At 44.7% G+C, this 16,005-nt stretch overlaps 1 protein-coding gene across 1 annotated transcript in view; it reads left to right on the top strand.

Annotated features, from left to right (window-relative positions):
• RASAL2 (RAS protein activator like 2) overlaps positions 1–15,772 on the top strand; it is a 170,208-nt gene extending 154,436 nt beyond the window's left edge. The window contains exons 15-19 of the mRNA XM_065409333.1: positions 5,670–5,804; positions 8,227–8,429; positions 9,002–9,089; positions 13,584–13,614; positions 15,630–15,772. Coding sequence (XP_065265405.1) covers positions 5,670–5,804; positions 8,227–8,429; positions 9,002–9,089; positions 13,584–13,614; positions 15,630–15,772 — 600 coding nt within the window. The remainder of the gene's footprint in view (positions 1–5,669; positions 5,805–8,226; positions 8,430–9,001; positions 9,090–13,583; positions 13,615–15,629) is intronic.
• The last annotated feature ends 233 nt before the right edge of the window (positions 15,773–16,005 follow it).

Raw genomic sequence — 16,005 nt, 5'->3', positions numbered from 1 at the left:
TGCAGTGTCCCATCCTGGAAGTCACAAAGGTGCGAGTGAGGACTTGTGGCAAGGGAAAGCTAAAACCGCTTAGGCTTGGTTTACACTTAGAAATGTTGTCAGCAGAGCTGTATTGATTCAGAGTGTGAAAAAAAGTGCACCCCTAACTGGTAGTGGTATGGCAGCTGGCAGTGCAGACTCCACTTATACCAGCACGGCAAAAAGTCCTTTTGCTGGTACCGCTGTACTGGCAAAAGAGCTCATTGCTGGTATTAGCTGCATCTCCACCAGGAGAGCCTGTTGGTATTGCTCTACCAGTATGTATCTACACCAACAAACCCTTTTAAATGTAGACGAGGCCTTTAGCAATGTATGGGAGAAAAAGCAGGGCAACCCATACCTGGTATCTGGGAACCCGAGAACAATCAGTGCTTGAAAACTACCATATTGTGTCTGGCTTTCGCTACTGTAACTGAAATCAGAAATATTGAATCACAAAGTCAAGCTTATTAGGCAATTATATTTATACCAAAGAAATGAATCCAAGTTTTTTATATTGTTTGTGTGCATATCCCTCATTTTGGGTGCTTGTCTTGTATGTGGGTATAGGCGGGTTGATAGATACAGTATGTTGGATGGTACCATATATTATATGTTTAAACCACTGCTGGGGGGGTGGGAATCTTCAGCCCAGTATAATAGGAGCTGTACTTGGAAATCCACTAACTGCTCTTCTAATGCTTCGGCTGCCAGGTGAAACAGTGTGCGTGTTCTGCTGGTAGCTTCATTTTGTACTGCAAGTAGTGCCTTATCGGAATTCCCTCTGGAAATAGTTAGTTTCCTTAAGACCTTTTACTGGAAATGGCTAGAAAAATAAACACACACTTACTTGAAGGCAGTGGGGCGGGGAAACAAATAGGCTGTTTTTAAAGCAGCCTTTTAAAAAATATTACTGACCCTTTTCTCCAGCACGTACACGTGCATATGGGCATGCATGGGAAAACCTACAGCCACTGCCCTTTGCGTGTTTGAGAAATCCCCAGTTGGCTGTTTACAACTTCTTGGATAATCTCCTTTCGGGTCTGTTTCATCTTGAGGTACTGATCGCCATATTCCTATGAAGTAAAGCAGTTTCCTCCACTTGCTTAGAAATGACAGAGTCAAAGTGATGTCACAAACTTTCCTCCTCTATCTACCATCTCCTTTTATCCTTCAGCCATGTTGATGCCTATAGCTATGGTCAGCTTCAACAGACTACATTTCCACTGGCCCTGTAGATTATAAAAGTTGAGTTATATGTGTCTGCCCAGATTTCCACCCTTCCTTTTCTACACTGACTCTTTTCACCAGTACAGTTAGTTTCCTTGCTCCCAGTTCAGTCACAGATATCAATCTGGTCTGTTGTTGGTATCCCAGACAACTGAGGAGCTTCTTGAGCTGTTCTGACTTCAGTGGTCAGCCTGTTCTTGAAGCAAATTCCACTGCATATTTTTAATTGCAAATATTACTGTGGAATTCTTTTTCTGGCTTAAAAAAAAAGTTGGGTGAGTTCTCTCTGAGTGTTGCTTTGTGGGTATTTGTCATTATCAACCTCTTTGCAAGTTTCATGTTTTTGAGCACAGAGCAGGGCTGTTTGCTTGTCTGGGAGACGTTAGCTTCTGTCTTTCCATTTAGTGAGGAGGTGGGGGATAGAATTTTCAGAGAAATTTTGGTATTGAATAAATTTCCCTCTCTGGCCTCTTTTCTGCAATATTGTCACTTGGGACTCTTGTTATGTTTTCAAATTGCATCTTACCCTTTGCCACCTGCTTCTTTGTTGGTGTCCTAACTGTTCGTGCTTTTGAATTTGATTTCTGAAAATATTCCATTCTTCAATTTAAAGGTTAACTGGAAGGATATGCTGGTGAGCCAGAGGTCTAGAAGGAGGTCATTAATGCAGTTTGCCCTGACCCTTGTGCGATCTTATCCCTACAGAACCAAAATAAAAAGCAATTTTGTTTTTGTTAAGGATCAAAATCCTTCAAGCCTTCTAGCAGTTCCCAGTGGCTACAACAGTATTTACTCCTGAGAGGTGCTGATTGGTGGCAGAGCTGCCCATGGTCCATGTTCTCTCTGCTGTCTCTGTCTCACAGCAAATACTGTCAAGAGAAGTCTAACTGCAGGAGGATATGTATAAAGTTGGGTCACTACTAATAGCAATATCAGTCATGCTGCCACCGAGAAGGTTATTAACCTTTCCACCACAAATTTCTCTCTTTCGGGGCAGAGGGCCTCCATCTCTGTCAAAGCCCTGAAATTCTCTCTGACCCATCTCTACACCCATCACTGCCAGGGCTCCTTGTTGCTAGAATCAGCATGTCATTGTTGGCAGACCTAAGGCATCCCCTAGACCAATGGCTGAGTCACTGTGTCAGCAGCACTCTCAGCCCCTGAGCATGCGACTAAGAGCTAGTCTACACTGGCAATGCTAAAGCACTGCTGCGGCAGTGCTTTAACGTGGCTTGTGTGGTCACGGCACTCTTAGCACTCTTAAAAAAAACACCTCCATGAGGGGCGTAGCTCCCAGCGCTGGTGCACTGTCTACACTGGAGCTTTACAGCGCTAAAACTTGCTGTGCTCAGGAGGCTGTGCTCACACCCCTGAGTGAGAAAGTTGCAGCACTGTAAACTGCCAGTGTAGACAAGACCTAAGAGAGACTGGAACTGGAAATCATACCTGGATGTCTGACCTGATACGAGGCTGAGCAAACTCTTATTGTAAAATATTATAACTCCCCTATAAAATATGCTTCCCTGAAACCTAGCAAGCAAGATCTCAGCCCAGCAGCTCATTCACTTTTTAAAATACTAAATGAGACAACAATCTGAAATTCTACAGACCATTACTTAGTATGTGAAGCTAGTTAAGTGCCTTTGTGCATTTGAGAAGGAGGGGTAAAAATGAAAGGGAGGACATTGACCCATTTGGACTCATAATTTAGCTGATTTTAAATGATTATAATGTGTTGGGGAATGTCCCCTGCTCCTCAGATATCCATATTTTTAGTTTACCACTATTCCACTAAGAAATTAAAACAAAAAACCTACACTCCTCCAGCAAAGCCAGTGGCCATCGCTCCTATCAGACCTGGATAACTACATCACTCAGTGCTCTGTTGCCATCCAGGCAAGGTGGCTAATAAACACTGTTCTCATACACCTGTGTAGTCGGACACCCCCTTTTGCATTCATGGAGAGATTTTGGCATCCAAAGCCCTCCACGTAAAGGTTCCAGAGCTTCATTCTAGATCCCCATGTTCTGCCCCTGTTGCACAGCAGCAGCTTGCTGAGTACCCTCAGCCTTTGCGAGGCATAGTCTTCTGGGGCCTCACTACATTATGCCCCTTTTTGTCTTCTCTTCCCCGTGGCAGGCTTGTGGACTTTGGCTGGGAACCTTGATAGAGACTGGTAAGAGCAGCTGGGCCCTAACAATAGCTCACTCTGCCTCAGTAGCAGCACCACCTCTCAGCGCATAGCTGGCCCCAGTGGGAAAGTACGCTCAGCTGCTCGAAAGGGATCACATGGAGCTGCTAACCTGGAGAGGGATGAGAGTGGTTTCCAGTGGTTCTACTGTATCGGCAACGGCTCCAGTGGGAAGAGACTACAGTAGCCTCCACCCCCACACCTCAAAGCGCCCAGCCCAGCCCACAATGGTCCGCTTTTCTTGTCTGTCTAAAGCAGTAACATAGGAGATGTAGGTCGTGTGGTTGATCAGACTTTGACTCAGGACTGCCTCCTTCCTAGAGTAAGCCCCTCCACATTAACAACTAGCCACTTCACCATACAGTATGATCCCTCACCGTCAGCTCTCCATCAGTGCTGGCTGAGTATGCCCGCTCTGTGGTGTAACTCTAGGCGCTTTTTATAGGGAAGAGTTTGAGTGCCAATATTTCAGCAGAGCTGCCATAGTTATCCATATTCTCTCTGCTCAGGACCAACGACCCTTGGTAATAGGAAGGTATATTTATAGAGCAGAACAAAATTGCCTTATCCCCAGCAATGTGCTGATATTGTCCTTAATACTGCTGCTGAAACAAGGCATCAAATTGCCATGTTAACAGAAAAAGGAAAGCAGGCCGGGAAAGAAACTTTTATTTTCAAAAATAACAGGAGTACTTGTGGCACCTTAGAGACTAACAAATTTATTAGAGCATAAGCTTTCGTGGGCTACAACCCACTTCTTCGGATGCATATAGAGTGAACCATATATTATTCACTCTATATGCATCCGAAGAAGTGGGTTGTAGCCCACGAAAGCTTATGCTCTAATAAATTTGTTAGTCTCTAAGGTGCCACAAGTACTCCTGTTATTTTTGCGGATACAGACTAACACGGCTGCTACTCTGAAACCTTTTATTTTCAAGTTTCACAAAGGGGGAGCTGGGGAAATAAAGCAATGTTGCTCTCCCAACAGCAATATTTCCCAGAATTTAGAAATTCTGGCGTCTCACTTTAGGGCATCTGTGCCCATATTCTCCTCTATGGTCCAACAAGGGCACCCATCTTTCCCTTCTGACTGGGGTATCTCCAGGCTGAACAGTTCCCTGCCTTCACCGTTTTGTTCCTAGCAAAGGCAAGCTGACCTGCTTGTCTTCACTTCATAGCAGGTTAACAGTGTGCCTGCCCCCATGTGTAGGTTCCACACAGCTCTTTTGGTGCACGCCTGTTTTATCCTTAAGATAAAAGCACTACAAAGAAAACATATTAAAGACCATACAAGAACCTACATGATTATTAATAAGCTTACCTGAAATCACCCCAACCCTACCATGGGCTCTGGCAGGAGCAGGCCTTAACACCTCTCCTAAGGGGTTTTTTGGGGGCTTCAAGGGCTGATAACCATAGGAATTACATTAGCATCTCCCTCCTCCTAGAGGGGTTACATACAGTTCCACAGTAACACACACACAATTGCATTTTTAATACAATGAACCACAAAGGTATTAAAGAAAAATTGTATCTCAAGTTAAGCGCCTCACTTCTTCAAAGTAACAAACCAGCCATTCACAAACAAGCTACAAATAAAAACTTCCTCGCCTTTCGTGCTGTGTGAGGGGGACTGAGACTGCCTTACCAGGAAGCTAGCTAGCAGAAGGTGAACATGGCCAGGACCCAGTCAGTAACAAGATTTTTTTTCCATAAAAAGGAAAGTGCGTCTGCAAACACATAGCATATCGGCAAGGACCAAACAGTCATCTCTTCAAATGTAAGCCCATCTCCTTTCTGAAGTGTCTTGTACTGTCTTTAATCTTCCTTATAAGAGACCTAAACCACAGTACTTCTGGACTCTGGTGTGTGTTGTCTGATTCTGTTGTGTGCATGCCTTCACTCCCCTTTCTTGTCCTTAAGGAGTATGGAATTATTTTAGGAAGATGACTCTGATTGAGGGGAAAGGGACGCTGTGTGCATGGGTTTAATGCAGAGAGGGGTCTTTCTGCATTAAACTTTTCCTGGATGCACTGATGGTTAGAAGGGTTGAAGTATAGTATGTGTCTGCAGTGTCTCTGGAAGAAAGTAGCGATGGTGAGCCTTTGATACTGCTGGACTCACGATGGCCTTCTCCCTCCATTTTTCTCCTCTGAGTAACTTTGATTGTAGAGCCAGGCAGTATGTGATTTCTTTGACAAATGCTTACAGCCCTCTCTGCTCCAGGTTCAGTCACCTGTGGACTCAGCCACAATGTCACCAGTGGAAAGGACAGCTGCATGGGTTCTGAATAACGGGCAGTATGAAGAGGAAGAGGTTGATACAGAGCAGCATCAAGATGAAGTCAAGCATGCTGAGACGGTAATTGCAGTGTGCATTCACCAGCCTGAGCTCTTAGACCTGAGGCTTCCACTGAGCTCCTATCCACAGCAGCAGGCTGAACTGTTCAGAATGGTGGCATACCCTGTTGTGCCAGAATCATGCTTTCAAATGCAGCTGTTACTAGCCCAGTTTTCCCTTCCAATGTGAAGAGGGATTTTTTGTATCCCCATCCTGTAGAGGCTACCCCACAACTAGTACATTACATGGTTTCTGACCAGAGATGTAATACGGTTCATGAGCATGTTGGGATGGTTGCAAGCTTTGTTTGAAACCATTGTCAAACACATCTACAGACTAAAACAGCATAGGCATGGGCAGAGCCTTGTAAATACACCTTGCTGTTTACCTCCATCATATTTTAAGACTGAAAATATCATATTGCCTCTATTTAAATCCATGGTACGCCCACATCTTGAATATTGCGTGCAGATGTAATCGCCCCATCTCAAAAAAGATATATTGGAATTGAAAAAGGTTCAGAAAAGGGCAACAAAAATGACTGGCGGTATGGAACAGCTTCCATATGAGGAGTGATTAATAAGACTGGGATCTTTCAGCTTGGAAATGAAACAACTAAGGGAGGATATGATTGAGGTCTATAAAATCATGACTGGTGTGGAGAAAGTAAATAAGGAAGTGTTATTTACTCCTCATAACACAAGAACTAGGGGTCACCAAATGAAATTAATAGGCAGCAGGTTTAAAACAAACAAAAGGAAGTATTTTTTCACACAACGCACAGTCAACCTGTGGAACTCTTTGCCAGAGGATTTTGTGAAGGCCAAGACAATAACAGCATTCAAAAAAGAACTAGATGAATTCATGGAGGATAGGTCCATCAATTGCTATTAACTAGGGTGGGCAGGGATGGTGTCCCTAGCCTCTGTTTGCCAGAAGCTGGGAATGGGCGACAGGGGATGGATCACTTGATGATTACCTGTTCTGTTCATTCCTGTGGAGCGCCTGATATTGGCCGCTGTCGGAAGACAGGATCAGGGCCGCCCAGAGGGGGGGGGGCAAGTGGGGCAATTTGCCCCTGGACTCCTGTGGGGCCCCCACGAGAGTTTTTCAGGGCCCCTGGAGCGCGGTCCTTCACTCGCTCCGGGGGCCCCGGAAAACTCTTGTGGGGCCCGGGCCCCCGGAGCTTCTTCCGCTCCGGGTCTTCGGCGGCAATTCGGCAGCGGGGGCCCCCTGCCGCCGAAGACCCGAGGCCCCCTGAATCCTCTGGGTGGCCCTGGACAGGATACTGGGCTAGATGGACCTTTGGTCTGACCCAATATGGCTGTTCTTATATAAATCATGTCATTTAAATAATAGATGCTGTTAGTCTCATTTTCTGTTATTTAAAGTAATGCTGCTACTAGGATATTCTACCAGCTCTGTGTTCTAATGTTTGTATGAATTTTAGGGGTCATGAAAATGAGTCTGGTTATTAGCCAGAGCAAGGGTTAATGTGGGCACATATTATGCAACCTAGACCAACAATAGCCTTCATGTTCTTCCTGGGCTTCACCTGATCAGAATGCCAGTTGTTAAGATTGTGTAAGAGTTTGGTGTTGTGCACAAATGTCCACCCTTTTTTCACATCTGTAATTTTCAAAGATGATTTGAAGAAATGTGGGTCTCCTGATGTGTCAGTGGTGTAGTGTGTTCCTGGGCGTTTAATTGTCATGTCTATTTATAGCAACAATATGCATTATTTTCCAAATAGGTATGCAGCATACAGGTGCCACAGTGACGGGGGCCATACAAGTTCCTAGATAAATTTATTGGTTTTGGGGCAAAAATAAAAATAAAGTAGTTTTTTAGGAATAATGAAGGACCTATAAAGGGAGAGTGAAATGTATGGAGGTCAATTCCATTGTTGGAGGGAGAATTACCGGAGGGAGCAGTCAGGAGAGAGAATGGAACTTCAGCAAAGTAAACGCCGCAAAGGCTCTGTCGTATAGTGTGTTAATGTGCAAGGCATCTGGACATCTAACTTCAAACCTTGATTAGGTTTTAACGGAAAATGAGTTGTTTGGATCCTAGCCTAATCCATAGTGGAAGTTTGTTCACATCAGAAAACCACCGTACAGATAGGCACTATTAGCACCTGTTAGTGAGCCTATTCGGAGTAGCTAGGGGCTGTACAGTCAGGACTGAGGCACAGAGGCAGGCTGTGTGGATGCGTAGCGGGGGTGATGTAGGGCAATATTAGAAAATGTTAGAGTTGTATGGGTAGAATCTTACGTTATGCTAGTCCATAGTTGGCCGTAGTGATTGGTTCTAGCCCTTCCTGTCATTTCCTTCATTTTCTGTGTTATTAAAGAGAAAAATGCACACCTCACCAAAAATATCTGAACTCCTCTATCTAGCTAGCCCTTTTGTTTCTGATTCTGTCCTTCACTCCTGCCTGCAGTACGAGCAAGAGATAGCAAAGCTGAAGGACCGTCTGAAAGTGTCAAGCCGCCGATTGGAGGAGTATGAGCGGCGTCTTCTGGTGCAGGAGCAGCAAATGCAGAAGCTGCTGATGGAATACAAGACGAGGCTGGAAGACAGTGAGGAACGACTACGCAGGCAGCAGGAGGAGAAGGACAGTCAGATGAAAAGCATCATTAGCAGGTGAGAGGAGAGTGCCCTTTTTGAAAGCTTTGGTGGAAAGCATGGAAACTCTGTAGAGACTGAAGAAACCCAGTTGATTAACTTATTCCTTTGTGACAAGAAGAGCATGATATTTTGCAGGCAGGCAGCTCTTGTCCTCAGTTAAACCCCACAACACTTCAGAAGTGGTCTCATCCCCCTTTTACAGATGGAGAAACTGAGACACAGAAGTTAAGTGACTTGCACGCAGAGCTGAGGAAAGGATCCAAGACCTTAACTCTCAAGTCTCTGCTCTACTCATTAGGTAGACCACACTGCTTTGAAAGAGGGAAGGAGCTCCTCTTGAAGTGTGGGCTCCAAACACTGGAATCAGTGGTCCTGTCAATGTTCAGAGCTGTTGAATTTTGGCATTGTTCTCTGTGTAAGGATTGAGTTTAGCCAATTGAAGTTGACAGAGGGGCAAATCGACTGCAGAATATTCCTCTTAAAAGGAAGAGAGCCATTTGTTGGGCTGACTTGTTTGAGCTACAACTGCATTGTCTGAAACACTCTAGAATTGCATTAAGATTTCCTGATTTCTTTCAATGTCCCAGGCTAATGGCGGTCGAAGAGGAGCTGAAGAAGGATCATGCTGAAATGCAAGCAGTCATTGATGCAAAGCAGAAAATTATTGATGCACAGGTAAGGAGTTTTGGATCTCCAAGAACAAAGCATTTCTTGTACAGAAACCATAGGCCCCATCCTTGTGTCCCATGCAGCTGCCATGTCAAAATCTATTAGATAGCTCTCAGCATTATTGTCTCACTCCCAAACCAGCATCAGTCCATGGCACTGAACATACTACTTGCCTCCTTCATGGAGAGAATTCTGCTTTCACTCAACAAAGACTACAGCATTCAGCACCAGTATGATACAGTGCATTATGGGGTTTACTGAAGCCTCTAAGAAAGAAGTGAGCTCTTGCTGTGTAGCATTGCACAATATTCTGCTAGAGTGTTGTGTTTGACTTCAGCTGACTGTCTGTTGTCAAACTTGGAATAATGCCTACTGTGGCATGAATCTCCAGTGCTTGCCTTGGCTGATACAAGTTAGCTGTGGGAAAGGGAACTAGTGGATGAGGCACGTAGGTGTAAATAATGCAGTTCTGCTCTTCCAGTGTTTGGAAGTATTGCTTCCCTTCTGTATCAATGCTCACCCCGATAGAAATGAAGCTGATAACAAAATATATAACCAGTTTGATCTCTGCCTGCTGCATTATGCTTGTGAGACTGTTTGTCAAGTGCCCCTCATCCTCAAGGGTGTAGAAATCTCTCCTGCTTTTGTGCTTTTTAATTATTAGTGTCACTTCCTAGTTACAATTTTAAAATATTTAACTTTTCCAAAGATACATGTAACAACAACAGTATCCCAGGTGGTTTCAGAAAGTCATCTCACCATGCAGGCGGGAAGTGCCAGAACCACTGAGCTGCGCTTAGAATTTCTCTCCCTCGACATACGTGGGGTTATATATTAATCTAGCCAAAGATGCTATTGGTATATTAGAGCAGAAGTGTGAGCAAGCAGGAAAGGGTACGTGTTAGCCATTTGTTTCCATTATGGATAGCCAACAGTAATGAGACCTGTGAAACGTATGAGCTCTGTATGTGTCACTAGGGAAAATATACAATGGAAAGAGATCTCAAAGACTTCATGGTAGCAAAAACGTATTCTTCAGGAGGTTCTATTTTGGAATCTGGGAAAGTTTTAGCCTCTGAGGAGGAACACTTGTGTGTGCTGTCCCCCAGCACATTTTCCTGTAGCTACTCCTTCAATGATGCTAGACTTGAAAACTAGAGGATTTGGGCCTATGCCGTCTAATATGAACAAAATCACTTGAGTACGGTATCTTGGTATCATTATGTTCAGCTCAAAAATATTTAGATTTCTAGGCTAAGAATATAATCCTGCTGGAATTACACCATACCTGCTCCCCATCCACCCTGCAGGATGTTCTAACTGAGGATGCCAGAACAGAAGTCATCCTCTTGTGATATAACTTAAGTGAACAGGAGAATGAAAGGCTTTCTGTGTTCACTGACACTCAAAACCTAGGGTGAGAGAACTGAATACAGGGTGCTTGCATTTCATTTTTGACTTCTGTGAAGAAAGCAGAATAGCAGACCCTTTCTTCATGCAGATGGATTGGTATTGCTTTTGATATGAGCTGATGGTGGGGAGGGGACATGAATGAAACAAGCCAATTTTCATACTTAGGTACAGTCTCAGGGTCTCATTGTCCCAAACTGATGGAGCTCAGGCATGTCCAAAAAGCAACAACCTATTAGACTTCGGGGAGGAAGGTGGATACCTGTTCTCTGACCATGCCCACGCCAACTGTCTGACAGAGGGGCCTGGGCATCCTCCTCCGAGTGGGCCATTCATCTGCTGTCTCCAGCCTGAAGTAAAGGGATGTGATCAGTGGCATACAGAGCAGTATAAAAGGCTTCTATAGATGGTCCTTGAAGATGATGGTTATGACGGGTTTGATCACAGAAATCCCCTTGGGATTGTCACCCGATGTGCTGAGACTACCTCTGAGCCCGTTTTCTCTGCCAGTTTGGGCCTCCAGAACCCTGACTTGTTGAGCCAGACACGCCAGTCTGCTCCAACACAGACCCAGGGTCTGATCCATGCCCCCAAAGCAGCAGAGTTAACTGAAAACCGCTTAGCGAGTGCTCCTGTCTTTAGCACTCAGACATCCAGCTCCCAATGGGATCCAAACCCCAAATAAATCAGTTTTACTCGGTATAAAGCTTATACATGGTAAACTCATAAATTGTCTGTCCTCTATAACGCTGATGGAGAGATATGCACAGCTGTTTGCTCCCCCAGTTACTAATTACTTACTCTGGGTTCAATAATAAACAAAAGTGATTTTATTAAGTATAAAAAGTAGGATTTAAGTGGTTCTAAGAAATAGCAGACAGAACAAAGTACGTTACCAAACAAAATAAAATAAAACATGCAAGTCTAAGCCTAATACATTAAGAAACTGATTACAGATTAAATCTCACCCCCAGAAATGTTCCAATAAGCTTCTTTCACAGACTGGGCTCCTTCCTAGTCTGGATCCAGCAATCACTCACAACCCCGTAGTTACTGTCCTTTGTTTCAGTTTCTTTCAGGCATCTCTTGGGGGGTGGAAAGGCCATCTCTTGAGCCAGCTGAAGACAAAATGGAGGGGTTTCCAGGGCCTTTTATATTCTTTCTCTTGTGGGCGGAAACCCCTTTGTTCTCCTGTGCAAAGTCACAGCAACAAGATGGAGTTTGTAGCCACCTGGGCAAGTCACATGTCCATGAATTATTCAGCTTTTTGCAGGCCGACGCCATTGTTTACATGTTAGTTTGAACGTTCCCAGGAAAGTTCAGATGTGGATTGGCGTCTCCCAAAGTCCATTGTCAGTTAAGTGTTTCTTGATTGGGCACTTACTGAGAATAGTCCTTTCTCAAGAAGGTGACCAAATGCTTCACTGAGGCTTCTTAGAATCAAACACATTGAGATACAAGTACATAGCCAATATTCATAACTTCAAATACAAAAATGATACACATACAGACAGCATAATCATAACCAGCAAACTACAACCTTTCCGTAGACACCCCAGTTGACCTCCTCTGTACAATACCTGGTGCAACCATAGGACCCTGGTTGCAACAATGATCTATATGGTCACAGTTCATGTCAATAATGTCACAATGGTGAATCCCATCTGGACTGTGAACTTGCTTTCAGGGCTTGGCCAGCTGCAATGGGGGAGTGCAAGCGCTGAGATGGGGGCATGGAGGAGCACTGTAATAGATACAGAGAAATTGATGGGTGGGGGTCATGTAGCCAATAATCTGCCTAGAATTATCATGTTTGAGCGGAGAGGAACTTCCCCTTCCCTCTCTTTAACAGTCTATGCCAATAGCCTCTCATCCTCTGTGCGATACTGTGACAGTTCCAGGAGCAACACGATGGGGATGTTGCATGCCAGAGAAGTCTGGTCCCTCAATGTCAGCATGCAGAAGGGAGGATTGTTGTTGGTTAACCCCTCCATGCTGAAGGGGTGCAATGCCCCAACATGACAGCTAGATGTTTGTGGCATGATCACTGGCAGTGCAAATTGCTTGAAGGGATCAGCCGTGTGAGACAGAGTTCTGTACACGTCCCGTACAGTAACTCTGATGTTTCAATGGGTAGGAAAAGTAACCTTTTTAAAATGGAGAGAAGTTTTCCCTTTTAATCAAATTTCTTTCTCCCAGCCCAGTGCCCTCACCCCCTCCATATGGGAAACTTGGGGTTGATTTCTGGACCTCACCTCTCACCAAACCAACAAGAGCTGTGGGGGAGTGCCCAGAAAAAAGCCCAAATCAGGTTTGGAAAGGCGAGCGCATCAGTGAACCCATAGAAACACAATACCAGTAGTCCAGTCCTGTCATTGGATAGAGTTTCATGGCCATGATGCAAGGCCTTTTGTGGGTCCTCGAGCAGAAAAGGGATGTTGGCAGGGAACTCAACACCTGGTTGCAGAGGACACAATCTGAAGAACCAGATTTCTTTTACTGTTAATTGATCTGCTTCAAAGTACACTTCGAAGGAAGATTGTTCTCAGACCATGATTCGTTGGCCAGTGGGGTTTAAGGCATCAGGATAGAGAGGTAGGGAGGTCATTCTCTTTAGAGATACTTGGAACAGAACTGGATCCTGGTTTCTCATTTTCAAGATAAAAATGGATGCTAGGACATAGCAGTGAAGGACGTTGGCTTCTTGTCTCTTTCTTCACCACAGAATGCTTTGCAGGAATTGCCGTCTTGTCTTGTGTTCAGGGTGTGGCATCCATTAATAAGCTATGCACAACAGTCTTGTTGTTAAACTGACTATGTACATTACTCACAACTTTACCGCACAATGTTTGTAGGTGTTGTGAATCCAGAGGCCCTCTCTGTGCTTCCCAGATTGAGAAGAGAGAGGTCTGGGTGATGGTAACCTCCTGAGAGAATAGCATAGCTGCAAAGTGACGCAACAAATCCTGCATCTTGGCAGGGGGTTAGACTAGATGACCCTTGCGGTCCCTTCTAACCCTGTGATTCTATGATTCTATGAAATAGCCCAATTGCTATTGCAAGTGACATCTCCACTGTGTTAAATTACAGGTCATAAATGGGGATGAGATAATTCAAACAGGCAAGTAAATCCAATCAGTTCTCTAGCTGAGCAGTACCCAGCCCTGGCCTGGTGCACTGACCTCCTACACATTCCAGCTCCTACCACTCCCTGCACCTAATTCATGTGCATTAGGAACGTGTTTGGTTAGATTGCATTTTCCTTTGAGTGAGGTGGTATCAGCAGGGTGCATCTCCTTTTGCTCACCAAGCTCATGCCTTCAAGATTGACATTCTGGTTAAAGCTTTTCAGTTGTTCTATCCACGTTTGGTCTGAGTTTGCAGTTACCTCATGTACTGAGCATGCTCAATCAGTGCCAGAAAACACCCCAGCCTTCCATTTTTAACTCTTTGTAAGGTCAAATTTTTTTAATAGAAACTTTTCTTTTGAAAACGAAGATTGAATCGGGGGAGGGAGGGACTTCAACTTGCAGAGGAAACAGATCTCTGCTAAGTCAGGTTTAAAGGAAGAAAGAAAAATACCTATCTCCTCACTTTGGTGTGGGAGGGAAGGCTGATGCTTTACCTCTCAGATCTTGCCCCTTCGTTTTTCCCCTTTCTGGACCAGGAGCAGTGAATGATAGGACAATGAGTGGTCATGGCCTGATCTTGCTATTGATCTCTACTGACCCTGTTACCTACATCAGCTCTGTTACACACACAGCTCCATCTGCAAAGGGCTGTTAAACAAGCAGCACCTAAACTCTGTTTTGTTTTGGGTCCCCCACCTTTATTCACTTGGGGAAACCCTTTGGGAAGAACAAACATTCTCCCTGATTGCACATGTACCATACAGCTGATATGCTGGGATGTGAACCTCATGGGGCTGCTGTAAAACTTACGTCTCCTGAGCAACATGTCTGAATTATCCCTTAATGTTTGTGCCTTCCGTATATCATTTTTCCTTCCCTTTGTTTCTCAATGGGCTGGGGCTGGACTGGGCAGAGACTGCATGCAGCTTTTTTTAAAATAAGAATATAAAATAAGTCAATTGGCTGGTAGCACGGAGAGCATGTTTACCTGCTGCAGTGTCCATTGCTGCTTTGTGTGGTTGCATTTTTTAAAGGCAAGACAAAAATTGCAAGCTTACTTGTACATCAGTCTCCTTGGTTTGAATCCCCCTTCTCAGTGTCCCATCTCAGATAGCACAGTTGATTTATTTTTTTATGTATTTAGTGAATTCCACTACCCTTTAGCTTCTAAATACTTTATTGCTTGAAGTGGAGGCTAGCACTTTCTGTGCCAGAAGAATTAAAACCAGAACAAGAGAACCTTTGATTTTGTAGAGTCCTGGAGCAACTCCGAGCTGGAATGGGTCTAGGAACAGTGTGGTTTGTTTGTTTGTTTGTTGTGTTTGTTGATGCCATCTCCCCCTCCACCCACACTTCCCTCTTACCCCTCCCCGCCCCCACCAAATAACCCCTTAGTTTTAGCTTTTGGCTGCTTTTCTCCTGTGTTGCTGTTGCACCCTTACCGTTGCTGGTGACTGCAGGCTGCCATTATCTGCTGTTTTAATTTCAAACATACTGTGGGTTTATACTGAGCACTCTCCATGCAGTCTTTAGAGACAATGACCCTTACATACCACCTGCACTTTTCTTTGCAAAACGAAACCTCCCACCCCTTGTTTTGCTGCTGCCTGTTTCTGTTTTCCAAATTTTCCAATAAGAGAAAATTCTAAATCCAGGAAGGCTTTTGTGCCTTCGACTGCCTTGTGAAAGGGCCGTAGGGTCAAAAACCTGAAATACGTAACCCCCATGGCTGGATTAGTTAACTAAGCATAGCAGTGACTTATTGGCAGCTTCCATCATGTAATGAAACCGGGGAGACCAAACTGGGGCCATAGTACCTCCAAAAAACAGAAAGAGGCAGAGACATCCCCATTCCACAGGGAAAGCTGGTAAGGATGTATCTGCCTAGAAAACATCTGAAGACTTGATCACAGCGCAGGCAATGGAAGTTCCTGGCAAAGAAAGGGTTTAAGGCAGTGCTGTACTGGGTGGAATGGCTTTGATTTATTGTGTGTCTGTGTTTCAGGAGAAGCGGATCGTGTCTCTGGACTCAGCCAACACTCGGCTGATGAGTGCCCTGACACAGGTGAAGGAGCGCTACAGCATGCAGGTCCGCAATGGCATCTCCCCCACCAACCCCACCAAGCTTTCCATCACGGAGAATGGTGAATTCAAAAACAGCAGCTGCTAACAGGTTAGATGCTGCTGGCCATCTTCCCAGGGGCAGGGCAGAAGGAAGCAGACTCAAGAAAGCCAAACACAGATTCCTTACAGGTTTACAGAATGCTGCTAAAAGAAAAACTCTGGAGTGGGGAAATATAGCCCACCATTCAGACCAGGATAATAAGGGCAAGGGCCCTCCATATCGCTGTGTATATACATAGGGAGCCTGTTGTGGGCCG

The sequence above is a fragment of the Emys orbicularis genome, chromosome 8 (genome assembly GCF_028017835.1).
Source record: "Emys orbicularis isolate rEmyOrb1 chromosome 8, rEmyOrb1.hap1, whole genome shotgun sequence".
NCBI lineage: Eukaryota > Metazoa > Chordata > Testudines > Emydidae > Emys > Emys orbicularis.
The sequence above is the reverse complement of the archived record's forward strand: the minus strand, read 5'-3'. Positions and strand labels throughout refer to the sequence as shown.